The 24,172-nt window shown below is 40.5% G+C and overlaps 1 protein-coding gene across 38 annotated transcripts in view; it reads right to left on the bottom strand.

The window, feature by feature from the left end:
* The window catches only part of PTPRD (protein tyrosine phosphatase receptor type D), a 2,185,700-nt gene that overhangs the window by 381,183 nt on the left and 1,780,345 nt on the right, over nucleotides 1–24,172 (bottom strand). For all 38 annotated transcript variants that reach the window (XM_049116106.1, XM_049116100.1, XM_049116099.1 and 35 more), the window contains one exon: nucleotides 18,135–18,301. In XM_049116106.1, the coding sequence (XP_048972063.1) occupies nucleotides 18,135–18,198 (64 nt within the window). In that variant the 5' untranslated portion in view covers nucleotides 18,199–18,301. The remainder of the gene's footprint in view (nucleotides 1–18,134; nucleotides 18,302–24,172) is intronic.

Consider the following 24,172-nt stretch of genomic DNA (forward strand, 5'->3'; position numbering starts at 1 on the left):
TGGAAAATAGTGTTTTGACTGGGTACTGTAAGGCTAAACATAGCCCACGGGAACAGCATTTTCTTGGTCTGAAAAAAAAAGTCATTACCCGGAAAAAGGTTTATACTTTTGCAATCTCTGTAATATTTACTTGGATTTCTTCTTTATCAACCGTGTGAATGCATTGAATAATAAACAATATAGGGTATTCTTAAATTATGAAAGGTTGTTTAAATGAAAGGCCTCTTGAAAGTGTGGAAGTGGACAGAGATTGCCGCTGGGTCCAGAGCATGGACATTAACAAAGCCAACGGCAAAACGAGTTGAAAATGTACCCAATGTCAAAGGCTGTTGCTTCAGCAGGTAACAATCAACTTAGCTCATCAGGGGTTGATCTGTGTACTTTTTTTTTTAATTTACTTTTTTTTTTTTAATTTAAATTCAATTTGCTAACCTATAGTATAACATCCAGTGCTCATCTCATTGTGTACTTTATTCTACTGTTTCAGGTCTTTTCATGTTCATAAAATTTGAGTCTGCAAAAATATTACTGATTCTTTAGTTTGTCAAAAATCTCAGAATAAATGAAAGCATTCTTGGAAACCTACGTGTAGTGTGCTTTTTATTTCTAAAACAGGATTTGAGATGATGAGAAATGAAAGACTTACTAGAAAACCTCACAACTCCTCCTACATAGCTGGTAGTCCAATGCCATAATTCCAGGTGCATACAAACATCTGATTGGAAGGCTGGTTTGTTCTTGAACTGAATCCCCAGCTCGTCCACCTAAAATCTTTAGCAATGTCACATGACCTGAGGGACCGTGGGGAGAATTCCCGAGGCCTGCCCTGTGAGGTCCACAGTGATTCAGGGCAAACTTTGCATCTATTGTTGGGAATGCCGCAGGCCAGAGCATCCTGGGAAATTTACTATTGGCTATGATAATGAAGGCTTGGCCCTATTTCCTTGTACAGCCCAAGGAAATAGGAGTGTATCCGAGGAACCTAAAAAGATAGTCTACATAATGTTTTTTTTCTTTTCCATTCATTTTGTTTTGTATGCATAGAAATCCATCCATTTAGGAGAGGATTTTTGTGCCTTAATCATCACTGCCATCGAGAGCAGTGTTAGAGGGACACCTGGGTGGTTCAGACAGTTAAGTATCTGCTTTTGGCTCAGGTCATGGTCCCAGGATCCTGGGATTGAGCCTCAGGTTAGGCTTTCTCCCTCTCTCTCTGCCCCCTGTCCCCGGCTTGTGCTCTCGACTTTGCTCATGCTATCTCAAATAAAGAAAAATTAAATTTTTAAAAAACATTTTTATAGAAAGAGCAATGACAGATTTTCCATATCGTAACCAGAGTAACCCTGCTAACACCCAAACATAGGCATCTTCACCTTCTCCCTCTAGTAGCTTGCCCTTGCTGTTGTTATTGTTGTTACATCCCCTTTTATCCTGCCCTCTTTAGACACAAGTCATGCTTCCCTGGCCTCAGGACCTTGGTGCAACCTGGGTTTTTTTTTTTTTGTTTATAGGTTCTACCACCGCAGAGTCATTAGTAAACTCCTAAATCTTCCCTACGATCTCAAGGCACTATTGGCTTCCAGGGAACCTGACCTCCCAATGAGGTGAATTATCTGCCTGTTAGAGGTGCTCTGTGCCAGGTTCCTCTCATAACCCCTTGCCCTATTTATTCCCTTGCTATTCCTAGAACATGCAGGCAAACTTCCATCCCATTGTCTTTGAACCAGCTATCCTCTCTGCCTGGAATACTTGTCCCCCACCCGCTGTGATTAAGTTTACCACCTCTTTCAAATCTGCTTAAATGTAACCTCCTCAATGAGGCCTCCTCTGACCACTCAAGTTAAAATTACATGGGATTTCCCTCTCCCTGCTTCTGATTCTCCTACTCTGGTATTTTACCCCATAACACTCATTACCTTTGAGCACATAATGTACTTTATTCTTTATAATTTGTATTGTTTACTGTATTATATTTATTATTCTATTTCATAATTTTGAGCCCCCTAGAATGTGATCTTTATGATGCAATATTTTGTTGTTGTCGGTCTGTTTGGTGGCTGATGAATCTCAAAGCCTAGAGACAAGAATAATCTCTGGAATGAACTGCTTAAGGACCATGTGTGCAAAACATTTATAAAGGAGAAAGGGAGGATACTCAGACATCGAGGACCTGAGCACCATCTGTTAATTAGACTGTGTGAGCAGAAATATCTCTCAAAGAAAACAGTTCTGTGTAAATTTAAGGTAACAGATTAGAAAGCATTGGCAATTCAGCAAAGAGGAAGAAGTAAATCCAGCAGCTACATCTACAGTCACAAGCCCATAACCATTGCTCGGCACCTCACACACAATATCACAATGAATCCCTAGGAAACACATGCAGGATGCGATTCTTAGGCCCATTTTACAGAGGAGAAATCCAAGGCTAGACTGGAGGCTGTCGCAGGGCATTGGCCCTACCTGTCTCAATCCTCTTCACTATCCCATTCCCAGCAACCAGCAAAATGCTGGTAGGGATTCAGTGCAGAAAACATATTTACCGAATATATATATTATATATATATATATATATATATATATATATATATATATACACACACACACACTCAGAGGGGTTAATAAACTCACCCAACTCCACCCATCTGATAACTAGCAAAGACAGAATTTGAATGCAGATCTTTTTACTTGGAAGACAACATTCTTGCCAACACACCACATCCCTTCTGACTAAAGGGAGAGCAGAGCATGCACTGCCCCAAAAATGCAGCCATCCCACCAACTCTATACCACAGCGACTCTTCAGGGTTTCTCAGTATCACAGAAGGAAATATAAAAGTCGATAGTCCTGATTAGTATCACCCACATGGTTTGGCAACAATCATGCTCCATTTGATCTGTTTAGTATTGAAGGGTGCAAGTTACGTTGTAGAGAGAATGCCATCGAAACAGATAAGCCAGAAAGTTTTAGCACCAAATCTTTAGTCTTCATGTAATTAGAAAGTCATTTTCATAGAAATACTGTATTACTCAAACCTGACAGTATGAGTGCAAGTCCTCTATTTCCACCCAGCTGCTCTCTCGGGCAGTGCCCTTATGAGCACTGGCCTTTGAAATGCTAATTCACTGGCTGAACAACTGTTCAATTGCTCTTTAGCCTTAAACATTCTGAGGCTTCACATTGGGTAGCCGGAGCAGCCCCTGAGAGAAAAAGGAGCTCCAGCATCCAAGCAGCCTTGACTCTGGAGGATGTGGGACTACAGCAGAAGCAGGGGACAGAGCCTCTCTGCTATGAGGGGCCGCCTCAGGTCCTTAAACCCGGCATTGTTAGAATGTACAAAACTGGAAAGGAAAGGAATTAAATGAATAATTCATCATCCCAAATTCACATTCACTGGAAGTATCTATATAATGGCAGGTAAAGGACTTTAAATGTGTCCTTCTGCTTTATATTTTAGTGTGAGATACCAGGTAATGGAATCCATTCTCTAATTCACTTTCCACAAACAGAATCAGCCCAAATGTTTGCTGCTGGTGCTTTGTGAAATTCTCTGCTATTGTTAAACCACAGAAAGGTCTGGAAACTGCTGGTACTGGGAAATTTTATTCATTTCAATTCTATAAATTTCTACTGAGACCCTACACAGAGAGTAAAAAAACCTGTGGTTCCGGACCAGATCCATCCCAAATATGTTTTTCCTTCGGCCTCACTATTATTGTTGCTTAACAATTTTTTAATTCAAGCCAATATGCAAAAATTAGGGATATTTCACACATGAGTCTGGATTTCAAGCTTCTCTAAGAAAATCAGAAAACCCTGGGGATGGCTTCCCAAATCACAAGAATAGGCTGGGTGCTTGCTTCCCTGTGAGATCCAGCACAAACTTCCCAAAGAGTTGGACTGGCCTGCTTCAATAATGAATTTTATGTGACTAGTCACCGTGCACCCTGAATTTGCTGCCCCTGGCTCTATGCGTGGCCTAGTATTGGGGCAGAGGCAAGGAGGCAGTATCTAAATGAGGAAATACACTTACCCTATGTATGGGAAATGGGGATTTTAGACAGCTACTAAAAGGAATATATGGCAACTATGATAACTGTCAGGAGAGACAGAGAAACCATAATAAAGCGCATTAGGTGTATTGGCAGAAGAAGGAAGGAGTGGAAGAGAAATACATAAAATAGTGTGCATGACTCTGGCGCTTCTCTCTAGCTGTTCCCTCTGTGACTTATCCAGTACTTTCCAAGTTCAAACCATCACAAAATCCTGCAAGTTTTTAATCGTCTTGAATAAATTGTGTATCTGGCACCTCCCTATCCTATAGCTGCAACCACAGTTCAGATCACATACTTGTGAACCTGATTGTGTTTCATTTTTCAGCAATATCTTAACTGGCCTCTCACCCTCAAGCCCATCCCCAACTGTCAATGATCTACTAAGATGCAAACTGGTCCACATCAACTTCTCAGGTTAAAAAATTTCTCTGGCTTCCCTTATTGGTTGGTAATGCTGGACTTTGCTTGAGAATGAACTGAGGGATATTTAACTGATTTCCTACCCTTGGTCCTTACTTTCATATATTTTTATTTAATCGGTCAGCGTGTGCCCTAGATTGCTATAGTTTCAGCCCCAAGTGATTGCCAAGAGTTATCAGGTTGAGAGCTACTGCTCTACCAGGCAGGGTGCAAGCTCCTGAACCCTATCTTAATGCTTCCCGGCATGTTTTCTGTCTCCACCATACCCATTAATACCGCCTTCAAATTCCTGCAGCGACCCGCTGGTGGCAACAGCATGGGCACACATCCACCAGTGCACGCACTGCCCTGCTGTGTCATTATCTCATTACCTCCCCCGCAATCCTCAGGGCACTGACTTAGCTCTGCCCTCGTTTTCTCCAGGTGTTGGGACACAGTAGGCGCCAAATAAGGGTGGAGGAAGACAGCAGCCAAGATGGCACTGGAAGAGTAGGTAAGATCTGGAATGGCTCAGATGTGCAGTCGGAGAGGAAGAGGGGAGAACAGTAGCAAAACTAGGCAGATCCAAAGCGCTTCTTGAGTTAAACAGAACGCTGGTGATCACGAGCAACTGTGAAAGCTTTTCTTAGGCTACAGACAGGAGTCTAGTGGTCTGAGTAAATGCCCCAAAGGGAAGGAAGCCAATCTATTCCCTGCCCAATAGTGGCATCAGATCAATTTATTACACTGCAAACTCTCCAGGGAAAATAGATCCCAGAATACAGGCAATTGTTTTATTATAATTATCATAATACCCTTCCTGTTTCCATCTCTCACTCCAAACCAGAACAATTAAAATGCAAAAAGAATTATGTGTTTTGCAATTGCTAAATGATCTTTTTATATCCCTCTGCTGATGTAGTTCTGATTATTTCAGAAACAGCAGTTCTCCACAATGGTTTCTGCCGCTTACTTCAAATGATTCACGCAGTGGGGCTCTCTTTCTTTCCCGTGAGATTTCACTCCATCGTCGAACAGACTTAATCATTAGTCAGCTTCCTTCATATTCAGCCAAGATTTTTGTTTAATATAATTAGTCCTACTTCTGCATACAACTCTATACAGCCTCTGTCCTTAGAAGAATAGAGTTATGCTTTCATACATTTTAGGAAACGTGTGCCTTCTCCTAATTGCCAGCACCAACTGGCAACAGTTGGTTCCTCATAGTCTCCCCTGCGAGTCAGGAATTCCAGTTGCAATCAATTGCAAACTGTCCCCTCACCGCACCCCATGAGGGCTTTGCAATGTGCTGACATACTGCATCGTAAGTGTTAGTTCTGAACATTGCTGCTGGATCAATGGTACTTTCTTGTTAGTTTTATTTTGCTTTTGATTTATAAGCACTGAGATGGTACACGGGACATCTCTACCAGAAGCACCTATGATGTGACCAAATTCACCATGACGTTTCTGTTTTTGCTTGTCTCTATGAAACCAATATCAGGCTTCAATACGCATGATTACAAACCTGTTTCTTTACAGAGCCGTTACAACATTCCCATCAAATGGAACGCTTTCCAGAACTTTTTTCTCTCTATTTAAGGCGTTCATAGCTCCAAATGTCAGGCTCACAGTGCAATGAGAACTATCCCACAGCTGATAAATTATTCATTTTTCAGGAGTTTGCAATTTGAAGTGACACTAGCAGCCGAGTACCTGAAGCACCCCCAAAAGACATAAAGTGCAGTAACATGCAAAGCTTTTGCCGCATAAATTCTAAAGGTTAAGCACTATTAAACATCCCTGTTTATCAAGAGATATGCTCCTTGAACTTATTTCTTCTAATTAATCTGCTCCCAATAAACATTACTAACAAAGCAAAGTGCTAAAAGAGGCTAATCAAACACATCTCCTTTCCTTCCCCAATCTCACCAGGTTAAAACAAGGTCCTCCACTGTGGCCTAGTCTCCCTTTTCCCACTGTCTGGTGAGAACGTCAATGTAAGGTCAAAAGCAGGGTTGTCAAGCCATGAATTCAGACCAAATCTGACTCACAGCTCGGGTTTTTAAGTAAACTTTTACTAAAGCACCCCACTCGCATTTATATATTGCCTGTGGTGGTTTTCTTCCTGTAACGGCAGAGTTGAATATTGTAACAGACTATATAGCCCCCAAAGATACAGAAAACACATGCCAACCTCCGGTCAGAAAGCATGCAAAATGTGCTGGGGCGCCTGTGGGGCTCAGTAGGCTGAGTGTCCAACTCTTGATTTCAGCTCAGATCATGATCTCAGGGTCGTGGGATCCAGCCCTACATTGGGCTCTATGCTCAACAGAGGGTCTGCTTGAGACTCTCTCTCTCTCTCTCTCTCTCTCTCTCAACGCCCCCCTGTCTCTCTCACTCTCCCTCCCCCTCCCCCATCGCCCCTCCTCCACTCACATGTGTTTTCTCTCTAAATCTTAAAAAAAAAAAAAAACCATGCAAAACGTATAAGGGTTTCAGAGTTGTAGCACTAGGTAGGGTTTCAACTGATGTACACCGACGTGTTCATCTACCTATAAAACACCACCTTTAGGTGCTTGTTACCCAGAACCTCAGTCAAGCAATAAAGCAACCACAGGTCCAAGGTTGCTCCCCAAGCTGACCGGTGCTTCATTTTGACGACAATAATCACCACGTATTTCAGTCATTTATTGGAGTGTTTTAAACTACCTCAAAACTTGCTTTAACGCAAAGATTTCTTTGCACAAGGTTCTGCCAATGCAGCCTTCAGCTGGGTGGGCCTCCTCCTCCTCTCACCTGACATCATTCACGTGGTTTGCAGTCACCAGGAGAAGGCTGGACTCTGGTTGGAGAGAGAAGATGGCTTCGCTCACGTAGCTGGCTCTTCACCTGGGAGGGCTACAATGTGGGCATAGTCTAGGCATTTCTCTCTCTGGGTGGGGTCGCAACTGCAGGGTAACTGGGGATCATTCGATAATGACTCAAGGTGCCACAGAGAGGAAGTAGAAGCACCCAGAACCTGAGGGTTAGATCCAGTACTGGAGTTGCATCGATTTTGCAACATTCTATTGGTTAAAGCACATCAAAGTACCAACTCACATTCCAGGGGTGAGGAATCTGACTACACCTTGAAAGGAGCTGTGAAATTCCTTGGCCCTGATTCCCAGTCTATCACACTCTAGGAGGATGATGACATCATGATTACAGTGATAAAATCTTGAAAGCAGACCTTACCACTGACAATTTAGAATCAAATGGACAGATAAGAATAGCAAGGAAGTCTAAGGAAAAATAAAAATCATTTTATAATAAAACACTGGCTGCACAGAATGCAACATTTTCCAAACTGATAGTATTTTCTCCTTTGTTAAATTGAAATGGCACAGGAGCTTTTCTAAAAGCCATTTGATGCTTCTCCAATTCTCATGTAGTGCATAAACTGTGGATATGATCTAATCTTTCCTCCATGACTGTGAATCCTCACTCGGATGATCAGCAGGGTTTCTGGACACCCACAGCAGAGCTGGGCTCCGGGGCCTGCTGTTCTGGTGGCATCACTTGGGCCCTCTGCACATGGCTCAGACTGCCATGCATTTGGAATTCTTGAACTTGCCCTCTTTGAACTGACCTGCCTCCTTGCCCAGACAAGGAGTCAAGAGAGCAGAGTTCTAGGCCCTTCACCATCACCTATTCACTTTTTTGCTCCAGGTAGGTCACCTGTTCTGACCTTTGGTTTATTTTCTCTGAGAAGTGTTTATAATAAAAGGTATACTGATTGCCTACTCCTAGAGTGTTCAAGAACAAATTAGACTAAAGATAAAAAGTGTTTATTTTTTAAGATTTTTTTTAAAAAGATTTAATTATTTATTTGAGAGAAAGAGAGAGAACGAGAGACCGCACAAGCACAGGACAGAGGGAGAAGCAGGCCCCCCACTGAGCAGGGAGCCTGATGCAGGACTCGATCCTAGGACCCTGGGATAATGACCTGAGTGGAAGGCAGATGCTTCAGAGAGTGAGCCCACCCAGGCACTCCAAAAGTGTTTAAGTAATTATGCAGGGGAAAGGTATTATCACAATCATTGCTAGAAGATAAAACTCCTTTTTATTGCTAAAATAAAAATAACAGAACAGAAATAAATTCATATAGTATAAAATGCACAGTTAATACAACAACACTGGCTGACATTTATTGAGTGCCTCCTATGTTTAAAGGCATAGTTGTAATCACCTTACATTGCTTAGTATTTATTCCTCACAGCAACCGTACCGTTACCATCTGATGTTCTAGACCACAAAACTGAGACATGAAGAGATCAGACAATCTGACTTTGGTTATTAACAGATACAAAACAGAACTGTATCTTTCCTAGTTGGCATAGCTGAGTTCGAGAACATGCGAAAGGTCTGTCATACGTCTGACAAAATTTCCTCTTTCCAAACCCCACAGAAGTTAGAAGAGGAGTATTTACCTCTCTTAACCTGTGCCCCACATTCTGTTCCAGAGCTGATGTGCTTGCTACTAGTGGTTCTAGACCACAGGTGATTTTGCCTCCCAGGACACATTGAGCAACATCCAAAGACATTTTGGTTGTCACATCTGAAGCCTGGGGTGCTAAGGTTAGAAGCCAGGGATGTGGCTACACATCCTACAATACTCAGGGCAGTCCCCAACAGTAAAGGATTACTTAGCCCTAAATTTCAATAGTGCCAGCAGCAAACTGATGGCAGAAACACTGAGCGGGGAGACTTCACTTAGAGTCCAGCACACAGGTAACATACAAATCTATGATGTGGGTGTTTTTATCTATTTGTGTGTTTTGTTTGTTGCTGCTTTAAAGTATCTGAGCTTAATCCCTTGACTTGAAAGTCATCACAAGTAGTGAAAAGCCTAGATAGCTGATTTCTGCAGACGTCAGGCATCACAGTATCTACAACAGGATGAAAACAAACCTTTCCTGAATATCCGCCTGTAGCAGGTAATGTACTTTAGCATTCCCAGAGGGTCGGGAGAATTAAGAAAACTGCTCCAGGCAAGCAGAAGGGCTAGAATTTAAGGCGAATCTCGTTGTTTACAACATGTACTATATTTTACAGTAAATACACTGAAGTTATGGTTTAATAATCCTTATTATATTTATTACCTTATATCCCTGCTGTACTTAAAACTAAGTTGAAATATGTTAAATCACATGAGCAATAAAGATCTTTTTCTTTTCTTTTTTCCCCCAATGGAAGAGGTTAACCAGGAAAACTTTTATTTAAATGCTTTCATCTGTAGAGGAAATACAAGCTAAGAATCACTTAGGAGTTGATTGCTATCACCCTGACTAAATGGAAGCATGCAGAGAAAAGACCTATTAAAGTTCCCTTCTTCCCTGCAAGTCAATGTTGACGATCACCCTCCAATTACAGATCTGCTTTTCATACGTGCCCTCCTTAGTCCTCTCCAGCTATGGATATCGATGAAGGGACATGCAGACTTAATTACATGCTTCCCAATGTAAAACTACCATCTGCTTTAAAAGAAAAGCAAAACTGGCCGGGGATAAAGAGCCAAAAGCAGACATTTGTGCTTTTGTTAGCTGAAAGCTTTAGTGTTCAAAATCTATACTGGCTGGTACAAAGGAAATTTTAGTTACGCCATTTAGACAAGGATTATAACTTGACCAAGAAATTGTACCAGCCCTGCAATGCATTATTTGCAAAAAATATATTTATTTTGTTCTGGTAAGGGATCATAGTACCCAGCTCAGGTCTCACATGTAGATATTCCAAGAATATATTTATTTCCCTACCTCTCTGCCTAGCAATCCAAGCTCCTTACAAGGCTCACAGGCCTACAGAGTCTAGCTCTCCTGCCTCTCCTACCTATCTCTTCCCATTCTATGTTTAGTCTTCTGGACCTTATTTTGTCCTTTGAAAAACACTGGCTCATCTGCAAATCACTGCTCTTTTTGTCTGGATGCCCTGAATGCCACTTTTTCCTGGCTGATCCCTTCCTATCACTCAGCTCAGCAACACCTTCCTTGATAGGAAAGGGCACACCCTGCCTGCTCCCTCACCCCCACTTACTGTCATGCACATCACCTTGCTTTATTATCTTTGAAGCATCCAAAGTCATACTGTTCATTCATTTTTGTCCATAACCTTGTCTTCCTGCCCCCACCCCATAGTGGGCATTTACTCAATGAGGTATTCTAGATGAAGTGTTGTGATTGAAATCTACTTTGAAGGATAAATATAGATATTTAGAGGAGTTTTCTTTGTAACAACCTGAAGCCACGATAGCTTAGCTATAAATGACTTTTTTGGGGATAAATAACAATCCCTTTATAAGGAATGAGGGGAAAATAAATAAAATTGACAATAAGCAACCACGAAAGAAAAGTGCTGGGCTGTATTTAATTTAATAGGTTTGTCATACATTCTGTACTTTTAGCTCAAAGGTGAAATCTTGTGTGTTTTTTAGAATGAGGATATAAGTACTTAGTATATTTTAATGTCACATTTAATAACTGCACTATAAAATGATTGTCATAACACTATGCTGTGATTTTGCAAAACCCATCACAAAATACAGACTGAATTTAAAACTTCTGCCACAGAACAAAACTAACGAAATATTTTTGTAGTAAGTTATTGAACCTCATTCACAATTTTAAACTGAATCTGGTTCTACTGTTTTTTTTTTCACAGATATTAACATAAAGATAAGTTTAAATAAAATTACCTGAAATACAATCAAAAAGGGAAATTATAAAGTGAGCAGTGATATATTTTTGGGAAACATACATCACGCCATATTAAAAATAAGGATTACGGGATCCCTGGGTGGCGCAGCGGTTTGGCGCCTGCCTTTGGCCCAGGGCATGATCCTGGAGACCCGGGATCGAATCCCACGTCGGGCTCCCGGTACATGGAGCCTGCTTCTCCCTCTGCCTGTGTCTCTGCCTCTCTCTCTCTCTCTCTCTCTGTGACTATCATAAATAAATAAAAATTTAAATAAATAAATAAATAAATAAATGAATAAAAATAAGGATTACTTATCCATTACTAGCCTAGTTTTCTCTTTCACTACAAATTATAATCATCTGTTCATGGTTCAAGTTCTAGAGAAAGATATCTTCACAATTGTCAACTAAAATACTTTTTCAGTGCCAAGGCTGTCCTGCCTCCCTAACCTCCATCACGCTGTCCCTGGTACCCCATCATTTCCATAGCTTCTTAAGCAGCCTCCCAACAGATCTCAGAGCCATTCTCGGTGGCCTAGCTCCAAGCATCTCGCCACCCAGCAGCCACAGGGATGTTTTTTAAATGCAAATCTCTTCCTGTCACTCCCCCAGCTGTTCTTAGAATAAAAACCAAGATCTTGAACAAGTTCTATGAGGCCTTGCATTAGACAGTCTCTGCCTATTGTCCAGCCTTATTTGAATTCTCTCTCCTCACCGTCTGGGATCCAGGCACATCCATCCTTTCAGTGCCAGAATACACTAGGTTATCCCCGTCTCGGGGCTCACGAGCACGTTCTTTCTTGGACCATAATAGCTCTTTCAGATATTGTTTACTTAGCTTCTATTCACCTATCAGATACAAACTCAAAAATCATTTCCTCAGAGCTATGCATGTGCTCAAATTTAACAGAACTATATATCTTTAAAAAATAAGCCAATATAAAACAAGCCAACTCTGTACTTTAGTTAATAGTATCCTGCCAGTGTTGATTTCCTGATATAACTGTCATTATATAACATATTACTTTGGGAACAACTGGGTGAAGGATACATGGGAAATTCCTGTACAATTTATCAGCTTCTTTTAAGTCTAAAATTATTTCAAAATTTAAAAACAATGTCACTCCTTCAGGAAAGATTTCCATTACTCTTCTGAACAGACAAGGCACTAAGCTCCCTATTTTCTTCCCTCATAACATTTAACACATTCATAAAGTGTAAACTTTTGAGATTAATGTTGAATATTTGTCTATCCCTCTAGAGTATAAGCCCGTTGGGGCAGGGATCATTATCTCACTATTGTATCTCCAGTAGTTAAGTCAATACTTGGCACAAGAAATGTGTCCAATAAACATTTATTAAAAAGGCTATTAAATACATGAATGAGCCAATGAGTCAATGTCCTTTGGAAGCATTAATATATATAAAGATACATATTTACATATTTAAAAGATACTGCTCACATTATGAAGTTAATGGGATAATAAATGTCAACAGAGATCTAAACATAGATGCTTCTAACTTGGAAATGATGCACGCTAAAGAGGAAAAAGTATAATAGCAACCAACATTTAGTGAATATTTAATCCTATGATTCAAGATGCTTTGCATGCAGTTCTTTACTTAATCCTTACGATAACCACATCAAGTGTGCTGTTCTCAAGCTTCATTTTACAGACAAGGGGCACACAGATATTTGTAGCCTGCTCATGGTCAGAATAATTATGTAGCAGAGGCAGGACCTGAACATGTACCTCAGCTCCTCAGACCATGGTCTTATACTATTTCTCACCTGGACATAAATTCTGAAAATATTGCTCTAGAAAATTCTAAAAAGTGAGCTATGAATTCTGAAGGTAGATCACAAACTGATATGAAACCAAATTCTTTAAATTTTTATATCTCCCCCATTTTGTACAAAGCCCTCTGTGCACATGCATACACATAAGACTTTGGTGAATAAATAAACAAAGCTAAAGCGAACTGAGGAAAAGAGAAAAGACAAAACTATAGGTCAGAGAAATGGTTTCCATCCAATCACCAGTGCTTTTGTCTTTGATTCTTAATTTCACAATGGACGCTGGTCGGGGCTTTTCTAAGATTAAGTGAAGCAAAGCAAAATGGGCAGCAGAGTGAGTGGGGCTCCCAAAAAAATCAAGGATATTTGAAATAATAAATGAGGAAAATTAAAGAAATTAAGAGACTAGAAAAGGAAAAAAAAAGAGGAAATCATAGAATGGATTAATCAACTACCACCAGGCTATTCGCAATAACAAGAAGTAATTCACCAATATTTCAGATACTGTTGCATCCTTTGAGCTACGGGCCTCATCACAGACAGAGATCAGAGTTAAGAAACATGTCATACCTAGGATTATTTTTAAAAATCAAGTCCCTCTATAATCAATAAAATGCTTTTATGTGTACACAGTGGTTGATTTTGTGACATATTCTGAACCTTACTAGGTAGGTGCAGCTCTGCTGAGAGCAATTAATTCAGAAAGCCACAGATACTCCACAATGGGGCTTAAGGATCAGTAGTAAAATAGCTGGAATATTTTCCTTGTTGCAGGCAGCTGGATGTTGCTACTTCAGCTACTTTAAGTTGAGAAGTGGGGGAGGAGGAGGGAAAGGCAAGGTTTTTATTTTGCCACACATCTGTAAATTTAGAGAAGAGAAATACAAGGAAGACACAGATGAGCTTGGTAAATGAACTAGATTTCTTCCTGCCCTCCTCAGGGAGCATGTCGATCAGAACCGGCCTGAAGAAACCAGCACACCTGCCTTTCAGGTTGCAAACACCCAAGGGAATCCAACCAAACTGCTAGGTTAAGCAGCAGTTTATTTTTCCTGCTTTAGGCAGTTTTGTTGAAATATAATCTACACAACATATAGATCACTGACTTAAAGTGTACAATCCAATGGCATTTCGTATGTTTTTACTCAATTAGTACCATCACTCCAATCTAATTTCAGAACATTTTCATCCCCCAAGCAATTTATCTTTTAAAGGATCATTTAAGTGGTTTGTGATATATAAATGTGTGTGTATATATGTGTGTATATATTCATATATATATGAATATACGTGTGTGTGTGTGTGTATATGTATACACACACACACACGTATATATATAGTTTTAGGCTCTGACAAGCTACTATTAAATTTTGAAACAGAACTCCTGACACCTTGTATAAATGCAAAATACAAAATTTTTCAGTGCTATTTATGATGTCTGGGTTTTTTCTTAACCATTATCCCATACTGCCCAATGGGAAATATATAAGGTAAGAGTGGTTACCATACAGCATAGGTGTCAGCCTATTCTCTAAAGCCAAAGAAATAAAGGAATTTCACCAATAATAATAGAATACCAAAAGGAAGAAAAACTAATTGCTTTCATGTAGGACAGGAATATAGTGAGTAGATAGGGACTACAGGAAGCTTCCTTACGATAGGGATGGAAAGTGAGGGAGCTTTCATCATCTGAGATGGAAAAATGCAAAAATCAACAGAAAATGGATGAACTAAGCCATTCGAGGAATTAAACTATCAAAATTTGAGTTTCTAATGAAGATCCAATAAGCATTCAGGTCAAATTACCGTTGTCAAAGTGTAAACTTGAGTCTAGAATGTAACAGTAAGCAGTCAGTGATTTCATTAGAGTGAAACAAATTTGATGAAAGAAGGTGCTAAAAGCAGGTCTGTAGCCCACAACCAGGTAAAACAAACAAACAAACAAAAAATGACTAGTAAAGAAAAACTAAAGCTACACATGAAATAAAACTACCAGAAATTCTTGTGAAAATTCACCCAAAAGAAAAATACCCCAGGAAGTCACTAATATAAATTTACTTTTAATGTGCATGCATGTTATCACAGAATTGACCTCAATCAGACCACTGCTTAAACCAGATTTTGACCTCAGTCGCACCACTGCCTAAACCAGAATGAACCCCAATCGGGCCACTGCCTAAACCAGAAAGCTGGTTGGCTTGACATGAAGAAGTACTACTGTTTGTGCTTGAACAGAAGTTATACTGAGACCACAGCTCTACCGTGTGTACACACATTCAAGAAACAACAAGCCAAATGATTTCACTCAAGAGACAGGGATGAAAAGAAATAAGATCCATGCATACATCTAGCCTTTTCAAATAATAATGGGGATCTGTGGGCCATTTTAAATTGGCACTGGCGAAGACTATAATTTTCTGCTAAAGGGATATTATCACAATTTTTCAACCTGGGTTTGAACCAAGGCTCATAAGAGCTCTCCTACTTAATGCAACATCACACCTAGCACTTTACTGTGACTTCCACATGGCAGATGATAATCCTGACTCCTTGGCTCTTTGGAGTTAATCATTTCAAAAGGCAGTGAGCAGAACACATTAAATCAGCGTGGTAAGCTAGAGTGGCTTCTTTGCATTCCCCACCCCCACACCGTCTTCTTTCTCAAATGGGAAGACAATTTTTAAAAAATTATTTCATAGTTCTCAAATGGCTCTGACAAATTACTATCAAATCTTGTAATAGAACTCCTGATACCTTGTATACATGCAAAACACAATTATGTAAAAGGAAGAATATGGCTAAATGTGCTAATCAAAACAGAGGGTAACAAACCAGTGACCCCTGTAGTGAAAGCTTCAGAAATACTATATTTATATGATGATGAAAAGTCTAATTCTTCTTCAATGCTACTTATGATGTCTGGGCTTTTTCAGTGTTTTATGAAAAGATAGTGGCACAATTTGATAGGTGATAATCTAGATCCTTTTTTACCAATTATTCTTTGAACATCCTTAAGTTACTAAAATCCTATCTCCAACTCTACCACGTGTTTTCATGTGCCATGAATATCCTCCAATAGATTGATAAGGGATGTTCTTTCTTATTGCAAAATACGGCACCTTAAGAAATATGGCCAATTTCTCCTCTTCCATCAGAAACTCTCAGGCTATACATCCTATTCAACAGTGCCAAAGGGATCTGCTGAAGGGAAAACATACTAAACCAAGGCTAAGTAGACAAAGGCAAAACTAAACAAATTAATCTGGCAAAGTCTGCCCCCTTCTGTAGTTGCAAAGGGAAGAACAAGACAGTATAGACTGTTTTTCAGGTTACATCTTGAGGTTGAAAGCTGATGTCATACAAATATATAGCCTGGTAAACATCTTAATTTAACTAAAAGTTGTTAATGTGGCCTTTGTTTTCCGTTTTTGTAAGGTTGCTTTAGAGGAAGTGTGGTGAAGGGGGCAGGTGGAGGGAGAAGGGAGGCATAGGCCAGAGGGGAGTAGGTGACGGTCATCTGTAGTGTAGACTGTTTTAAAACAATTTTAAGAGTACTTGACATCAGTCTGCCACATTCCGCCAGAGATTTAAACAAAAGTAGAACGACATTTCTACCTATCCAGAAGGATAACTTTGTGGATATATGATAATTATATCTAGTAACTTTAAGGAGATCTCTAAAACTGTGATCTGAAATTAAAGTGGATTCCCAGGGTGCTGATATGCTTTTGCCAAAAATCAACAATTGTAAAACAACATACTTTTTCATTCTAGCCAAAACAGAAAAATAAAACCATATGCCTGATTTCTTTAATAAACTAAATTTAGATTAAAACTTTAAAATAGATTTTGACACAAATGGCTTTAAAATAACAAAAGCATCTTTCATTTGAATCTTTTCCAGGTTAATTATTTGCTGGCATTGTCCTAGACATTCCTTGGCGTCACCTTAAACCCATACTCTCAAGTGCTAATTAGGAGACTATATACATTATTAACCAGAGAATGTGCTTAAAACATGCGTGTTCCATATGTATCCTGTTATTAACGTGATTCCTTTCAGTCCTGGAAAACTCTCTTTAAAAAACAGAGCCCCTTTTTAAAGAAAGAAATTGGCTGCTATGGAAGAAATTTTTGTCAAAATTCAATTAATAGGTAGGGGCCAACACGACACAGGATCCTTGTCTTCGAAACATCCTCAACATGAGTCAAATTTAATCTCACTGAAACAGTCAGCAGAGGGAAAAGTTAATGACTGCAGATGTTCCACATTTTCATAGTACCAGGGGACTCCCAAAGAGAATGGCCAACTCACTCATGAGCTGTACCAGTCTGGAGAAACCAGACACGTCGGTGAGCCCACACCAGAGACACATGTTTTTTCCAGGACTATCTCTTCCAAAAGGCCACAGGCCAGATGGGAAAAGGAACATATGTAAACAAGGTAGACCTAATGACTTCCTAATTAGGAAGAAGATATGATCTTCTCATTAATTGGCAAGCTAATTGACCACAATCTCAGTTTCATAAATTGAGTCCAATAAACCAAACTTTGGTGTCTGCACTCCACAGAATTCTCGTCACACTTCTACACCCTTCACCCAGCCACAAAGTTGTCAGTTCTGCTTGATTTGTTTGAATACTGTACTCGACGACAGCTGTCGGAAACAGTACATTAGAACAGCTGCTATGACAGCTACAAGGGGCTTGGAAGTTTAATTGGGCTCAATGTGACACTGTGCATTTTTCTAAACAGAGAAATATCCACAAAACTAAATAAAAGTCTAATGGGTCTGAACAGTCTTTACTTATTGGCACCATCAACTAACTGGTTAACCGGTTTGAGTTGTTGTATCATTGGTCTCATGGTATCTTTGCCACGGGGCTGGTAAGACTATCAAAAAAGGGGGGGGGGCAAAACAGTAGGAGCAGTTAGATGCACGAGAAAAGGGGCATTAAGAGAGAGGAAATGGTAAGGAAGTCACGTCAATAATCCCTTTCAGAGGCTGGCGGGTAGCCAAGGAGGATCCCACAGTGTCTCGGGATTTGCTTCCAAAGGCAACGCATTCAGAGGCGCGGAGCCCGGGGTCAGCTGCAAACAAAGCCACCGGTCAGGGGCCCAGGCCCGCAGGGGAGGGAGGGCGGCTTACTCTCGGCCTGGGCGCGGAGGAGGAGCGCGACGAGCAGCAGCAGCGGCCGGCCTGCGGGCACCATCCTGCCGCGGCGCAGCAGCGCGCGCTGGCACCTTGCGGGCACCGCCTCGGGAGCTGCAGCGAGTCGGTCCGGTCTGAAACCCCAGCTGGAACACTTTCAGAGCCTGGAAGGGCGGAGGAAGAGAAAAGGAGAGAAAACACAAAGACGCTTAGCTTAGATCTCTTCCTCTTTTCCCCCTGTTCCATCACAACCACCGCAAGAGACGCAATCCCTTGTAAAGACACCAGAAACCGTAACCGGGATGCTTTTGTAGAAGGGCAGTACCTTGGGGTTTTTTGTTTGTTTTTTTTTTTTCTTTAAAGGTTTTATTTATTTATTCATGAGAGACACAGAGAGAGGCAGAGACACAGGCAGAGGGGGAAGCAGGCTCTATCTATGCAGGGAGCCCACCCGATGCGGGACTCGATCCCGGGTCTCCAGGATCACGCCCTGGGCCAAAGGCCGATGCTCTGCCGCTGAGCCACCCAGGCGTCCCAGTGCCTTGGTTTGCAAAATGGGGCAGCCCTCGCACATCTCGTTCCAGTCGTCGGCCTATGCTAAAGCGAACCACCTTGAATTCCACGCTCCGCTCTTGCCACCTTTTGGGCAGTGCTGTGTGAGAAGGAAACTGTCACTTCTTATGAAACACTATGTGAATACATCAGTGGGAGAGAGCACAGCCGTGCTATGGGGAAGATTTAAGAGAAGCTCCACCGTGCTGGATAAAAGTCTATTATTGACAGAATAATAGAAGCTGCTTTCTTGGCACGAGGTGAAGTGACAGGGCTAATTCAACTTCTCCAGCTAAATAGGAGAGGTTAGAATTTTTTACACTAGCACATTTGGCTTCTTCCCTGAAGGCACATCAATGTTCAAGTCTAGTTTGGCTTCAATAAGTCAAAACAATAGTTAGCCCGAGCCTATTTGATTGAACAGGATTTTTATATGTCTCCTGGGCAGTAGCTTAGTTTTCTCAATCTTCTATGTAAAATCGATAAGCCACAAACTATTTTTAGAGAGCCTACTGCGTGCGTACAAATGCACTTACTATAAGGTGCCATGAAGTACAAAAATGAGTTAGACTCTATCCTCTATGACTTTTCAGTTTAGTAGGAAAAATGAAACAGATACATCAGATGACTAATATAAGTTCCTAAGTGATGAGTGCCAGGAAGGGAAGACCAAATAATGCCATAAAAGATAGGATCAGGAGTGGTATCATAGATAAAGCGGTATCTCAAAGGGAGCCTGGGAGTAGAGGCAGGATTTAACCAAGAGGGAAAAGCATTCCAGAAATTCCATACAAAGGCAGGGCAGTGGGAAAGGAACTTTGGAAAAGATGAGTCTCCAGGTTTGGCTGAAATAGGGCTTCCCAAATTTATGCATCAGAATCACCTAGAAAGCTTGTTAGAACAGATAGCTGAGGGTGGGGGGCAGGGAACAGATAGCTGGGCACCACTTCCCAGTTTGTGGTTCACTGGGGCTGTGAAGGGGTCCAAGAATTTACATGTGTAACAAGCTCCTGAGTGATGCTGATGCAGCTGGTGCAGGTACCACATTGAGACCATTGGGTTGCAGTGATGAATTCATTAGGAAACCAGAAGAAAATGAGGCAAAAGAAAATGGTTCAGGCTAAAAAAGAAAAAGAAGAAGAAGAAACGAAAACATCATAGTGAGCCCTGAATGCCGATCTAAGTCAGCACACCACGAATAAAGCTACTTAGTGTTTCAGAGCAAAAGAATAAGAAAATTGGCTTTGAGATGAACAGACACCTAAGTGCGGCACCATTAGGCCGGAGCAAGAGTCCCTGGTGAAAAGCAACTCAGACCACAGAGCAATGGTGGTCTGGGTGGGAACTGAAAAGAAGGGAAGCGATGACTGATTTGCTTCAAGCACTAATTTGAAGTATGACTCTTCAAGTGATAAATATTTGCTCCTATAGGAACCTTCAGCAAATCTAGCACAGCATCTCATACAGAGTAGGCTCTGAATACAGAGAGCCCGAGTGCATCGGATGCTGTTGCTTCCTCTATTATTGTGAGAACCTGAGTGTGACAATCAGAATGAATTTTTGCCAAATGAAACAGTATACCTTTAAGTCTTGTATATTGGAATATTTGAAACACGTACAAAATCCTTGACAGGAAATACTAGAGATATCCAGAAATAACCTAATCCACTAAAATAACTCGTACTTGAAAAAGTATTGTAATGCTGATACTCTAGTCTGTATTTTTTGAAACTGAGCTTGAGCCTGAGAATAAAAATTTTTTTAAAGATCTTATCTTTTTCATTACTATGCATGTGTCGTTTGAATGCTGGAAAGATAAAACTACAAGAAAGGGTGGGGGATCATTGTAATTACCAATCCACTCGCTAGCCCTTTTTATTTTTAACAGGTTTGTGGGTGGCATGAAGCAGCAAGTTATACTTTGAAACACATCTACTTGAAACCAAAAGCTAGCCAGCTGCTCCAAATCTGCTATTGTTATCAATCTCATCTGGAAAATAACTTCTCAAGCAGTTCACAGCTCTCAAATGCTAAATTCTCAAAACTTCATAGGAAGCATGCTAAAGGAATCAGCTCTGCTCCCCTCCCCCTTCCACTGTTCCCATCCTCATGCCAGCATTTCAAATGACAGGAAAGTCTAGGAGACATCAGTCCTGTCGGACTCAATTTGTGTCTGTGCAAGCGTATCAGAGCCAACTGCTACATAATGACTCGATGCGATCACAGAGATGTAGATGTATGAAATGTTCTCACAGGGAAGAAGTGATTTGGCTCTTTCCTCTACCCGACTGCGATGGCCTAAGAAGACCAAATTCTTCCAAATGAACCTACAAATGTTACTCTGGACTTAAAACAATGATAGGGTCTGGGAATGAGTGCAGCTAAAGAACATATATATTTATACTCAAATGGCCTGTGTCCTTGGTGCCGGATGACAAGAGGAGCTGAGAGGTGTGAAGATAAGACCTATGCTAGATGTTCATTCCAGCTAATCTCCACTTCATATCTTGTTGATTACTTAGAAACATTGCCAGAGGGGAAATGCTGGCTTGCATATCAGTAACATGGAGTTTAAATTTTAGAACAAACACGGGAAATGGATTTTTAAGGAAACACTGACAGCGAAAATAATGAGGATGAGTGAGTATTACAGGCATGTCCATTAGCCTAGAGAAAGGGTTGCCAAGCACTTTGCAATGAAAAGAGCAGGAAAAGGGGTCCAGAGATATGCAAAGTACCATAGTTTACCTTACATCACTAATTATTATGTGCGCGTCCAATAGCCCCAAGCGGAGGCTAACTCAGATTTTTATACGCCTCGCCCTTTGTGTCTTTCCTTAACTGGGACATGCAGATAAAACTGCGAGAAAAACTAGCTAAGTTTAAAATAAAGTGAAAAAATTATTTAAAGCTCTCCGGTTTCTTATTGCTTACAGGACAAAGATCTTAAGGAACAATAATTTTGTTTATTTTCAATTAGCCGAATATTCACTTTTGTACTTCTGTACATGTGTGATTACAAAAGCTAACGGTACAGAGGGCCAGGGTGCAGAACATGATTTGAAATGGGATCACAACGAACGCACTTGCCTAAAAGCCTTCACAAATCACTGTGTCAAGTGATCACATAAGCTGCCATCAACTCAACTCTTCAATTTAACGTTGTAACCCTTTCTGGTTACAAGTATATTCATATTCAAACTACTATGAATCTGAAGGATTTTTTTTTTCGGCTTTCTGTATTGTGGTGTGCAGTGTTTCTGTAGATTACGTTAACATAACAGAAAAAAAAAAAAGACAAAATGGAACTTTTCTTTCTTTAAAAATAAGACCCCGAGTCCCTTAGCAAAATGAATGATTACAGATTTTATGCAGGAAATATGCAAAATGAGTGTGCAACGTCTTGTACAAGGAAGCAGAGAGGTTGTCAGGAACTACTAGTTATATCCAAAAACAAGGAGTCAAGGTGATGAGGCTAAATGTAGGAAAATCTGGCAGCAAGAGCAATACTAGCTACAATTAACTGAAACACATCCTACTAAGTAAGAATCCATGAGTTCCTGAGTTTAGAAATAATTTTTAAAAGTTACATCGGTCACTCTAGAAGGAAGTTAAAGAATCAAATCATTTTGAAAAGAGGGAGAGAAAGGGAAAGAATGTTTCATTTAAAAAAAAATCTCCACAAGACAAAAAAAAAAAAAAATCCTGCTGTCCTAGAAAACTAGTTATCATTGTTTATCTCATTGTTTATCAGGTTACTGCTTTTGGGCTTATTGAACAACACCCTGCTCTCAATTCTAGACATCTTAGAAATGATCATAATGCAGTAATACTTAACTGAGCATTTACCCACCGAGGTATCCATGCAGTGGGGGGGATGGTGGGCTAAGGAGGAAGTCTCAAAATGTGACTTCTTTTTATCAACTTCCCAAACCAGCCGGGTCTCTCTACATCGACTAGCGCAGGTTTCCAATCATTTAAGAGAAACAACCATTTGTGCACAAGATGTGCCACCAGGAAACTCCAATTTGTAAAACAGGCATAAGTAGGGCTGTGGTGGCTGACGCTAGGAGCGGAGGGGCCTGGAGTTTCTAGCAACCTGGCGGAGGATTCTGAGAGCCATCTGTGAACTCCCTGCCCTCAGTGCAGTTACAACACAAGGACACGACAAGAAAAAACAAAAATAAATTTTCAACATTTCATTTATTCATGAGGGCTTTCCACTAGGAGATAGCCACCTAAATATTTTATTGTGAGCGAGGACAAGACTCCTCCAGCGCTATCCAATAAAACTTTCTGCAGGATAGAAATGTTCTCTATGTGCACTAGTAATTGGCTACTTCAAACATAGATAGTGAAACGGGGGAAGTAAACATTTTATTGTATTTAGATTTAATTTAAGTAGCCACATGTGGTGAGTGGCTGCCCTTCTGGACAGCACACACTCTGGTTATGTGTCCAATGGCAGGGAACAGGACAGATATAAACAGGGCATGGCTTTGGGGGTTGGAGATGGAAACAGTGAGTTGGGAACCCTTAGTCCTCACAGCCCTGGCTTTCTCATAATCGGATTTTAAAGATTCATTGTGTTATATGAGGAAACCCACTTAACCTCTGTGCCACTCACTTCCTCATCCCCGTCCCATGCCCTGGCGAAAAGCAAGTGTCTCTCTTTTTTTAAAACCACTCCACAGAATGTGAAGGATCAGTAAGTGGTCAAGTATATAACTGGAAAGGGTCCAAACGGAAATATTGTTATTAAAAAGAAACATTTTTGATTCCTATCATAGCACAAAAAGTTTTATTTCTCACTAGTGAAATGTCCTTCCTTGGGATGCAACAGAAATGGGAATTTCTAACAGCAAACTTGTGCCACGGCACATACACAGGCAAGACAAGCATACTTATACACATCCATGGGAAGTGATCTGTGGTGTCATTATGAAATGGTCATGTTCAATTGATTAATATGAGTGAGGACTATGCCAAATTTTTTTTAAGATTTTTTTTTAAGATTTTGTTTATTTATTCATGAGAGACACAGAGAGAGAGGCAGAGACCTAGGCAGAGGGAGAAGCAGGCTCCATGCAGGAAGCCCAATGTGGGACTCGATCCCAGGACCCCAGGACCTGAGCCAAAGGCAGGCACTCAAGACTGAGCCACCCAGGTGTCCCTATGCCAGTTCTTAAATACGTGCAGTGTCGGAAGCCTCAAAAACCACCATGGAAAAACAGCTGAGAAAAAGGATAGTAGATAAAGGCTATTAAGTTAAATAAAACACTGATAAATTAAACACTGATAAATTAACTATTTATCCAATCCATGCCTGGATGAAACAGTCAAATCTGAAGGACATGAAGAATTATTTTTATGAGTAAAACTTGAATCCTCTCAAAATTATGCTCTTTCACATAATAGCATGTCATATAGAAAAAAAAATTTTTTTCAGTATTTTGGACTAAGCATGAATACATGGCAAAAAT

Source organism: Canis lupus, chromosome 11, assembly GCF_003254725.2.
Source record: "Canis lupus dingo isolate Sandy chromosome 11, ASM325472v2, whole genome shotgun sequence".
In the NCBI taxonomy this organism is placed as follows: domain Eukaryota; kingdom Metazoa; phylum Chordata; class Mammalia; order Carnivora; family Canidae; genus Canis; species Canis lupus.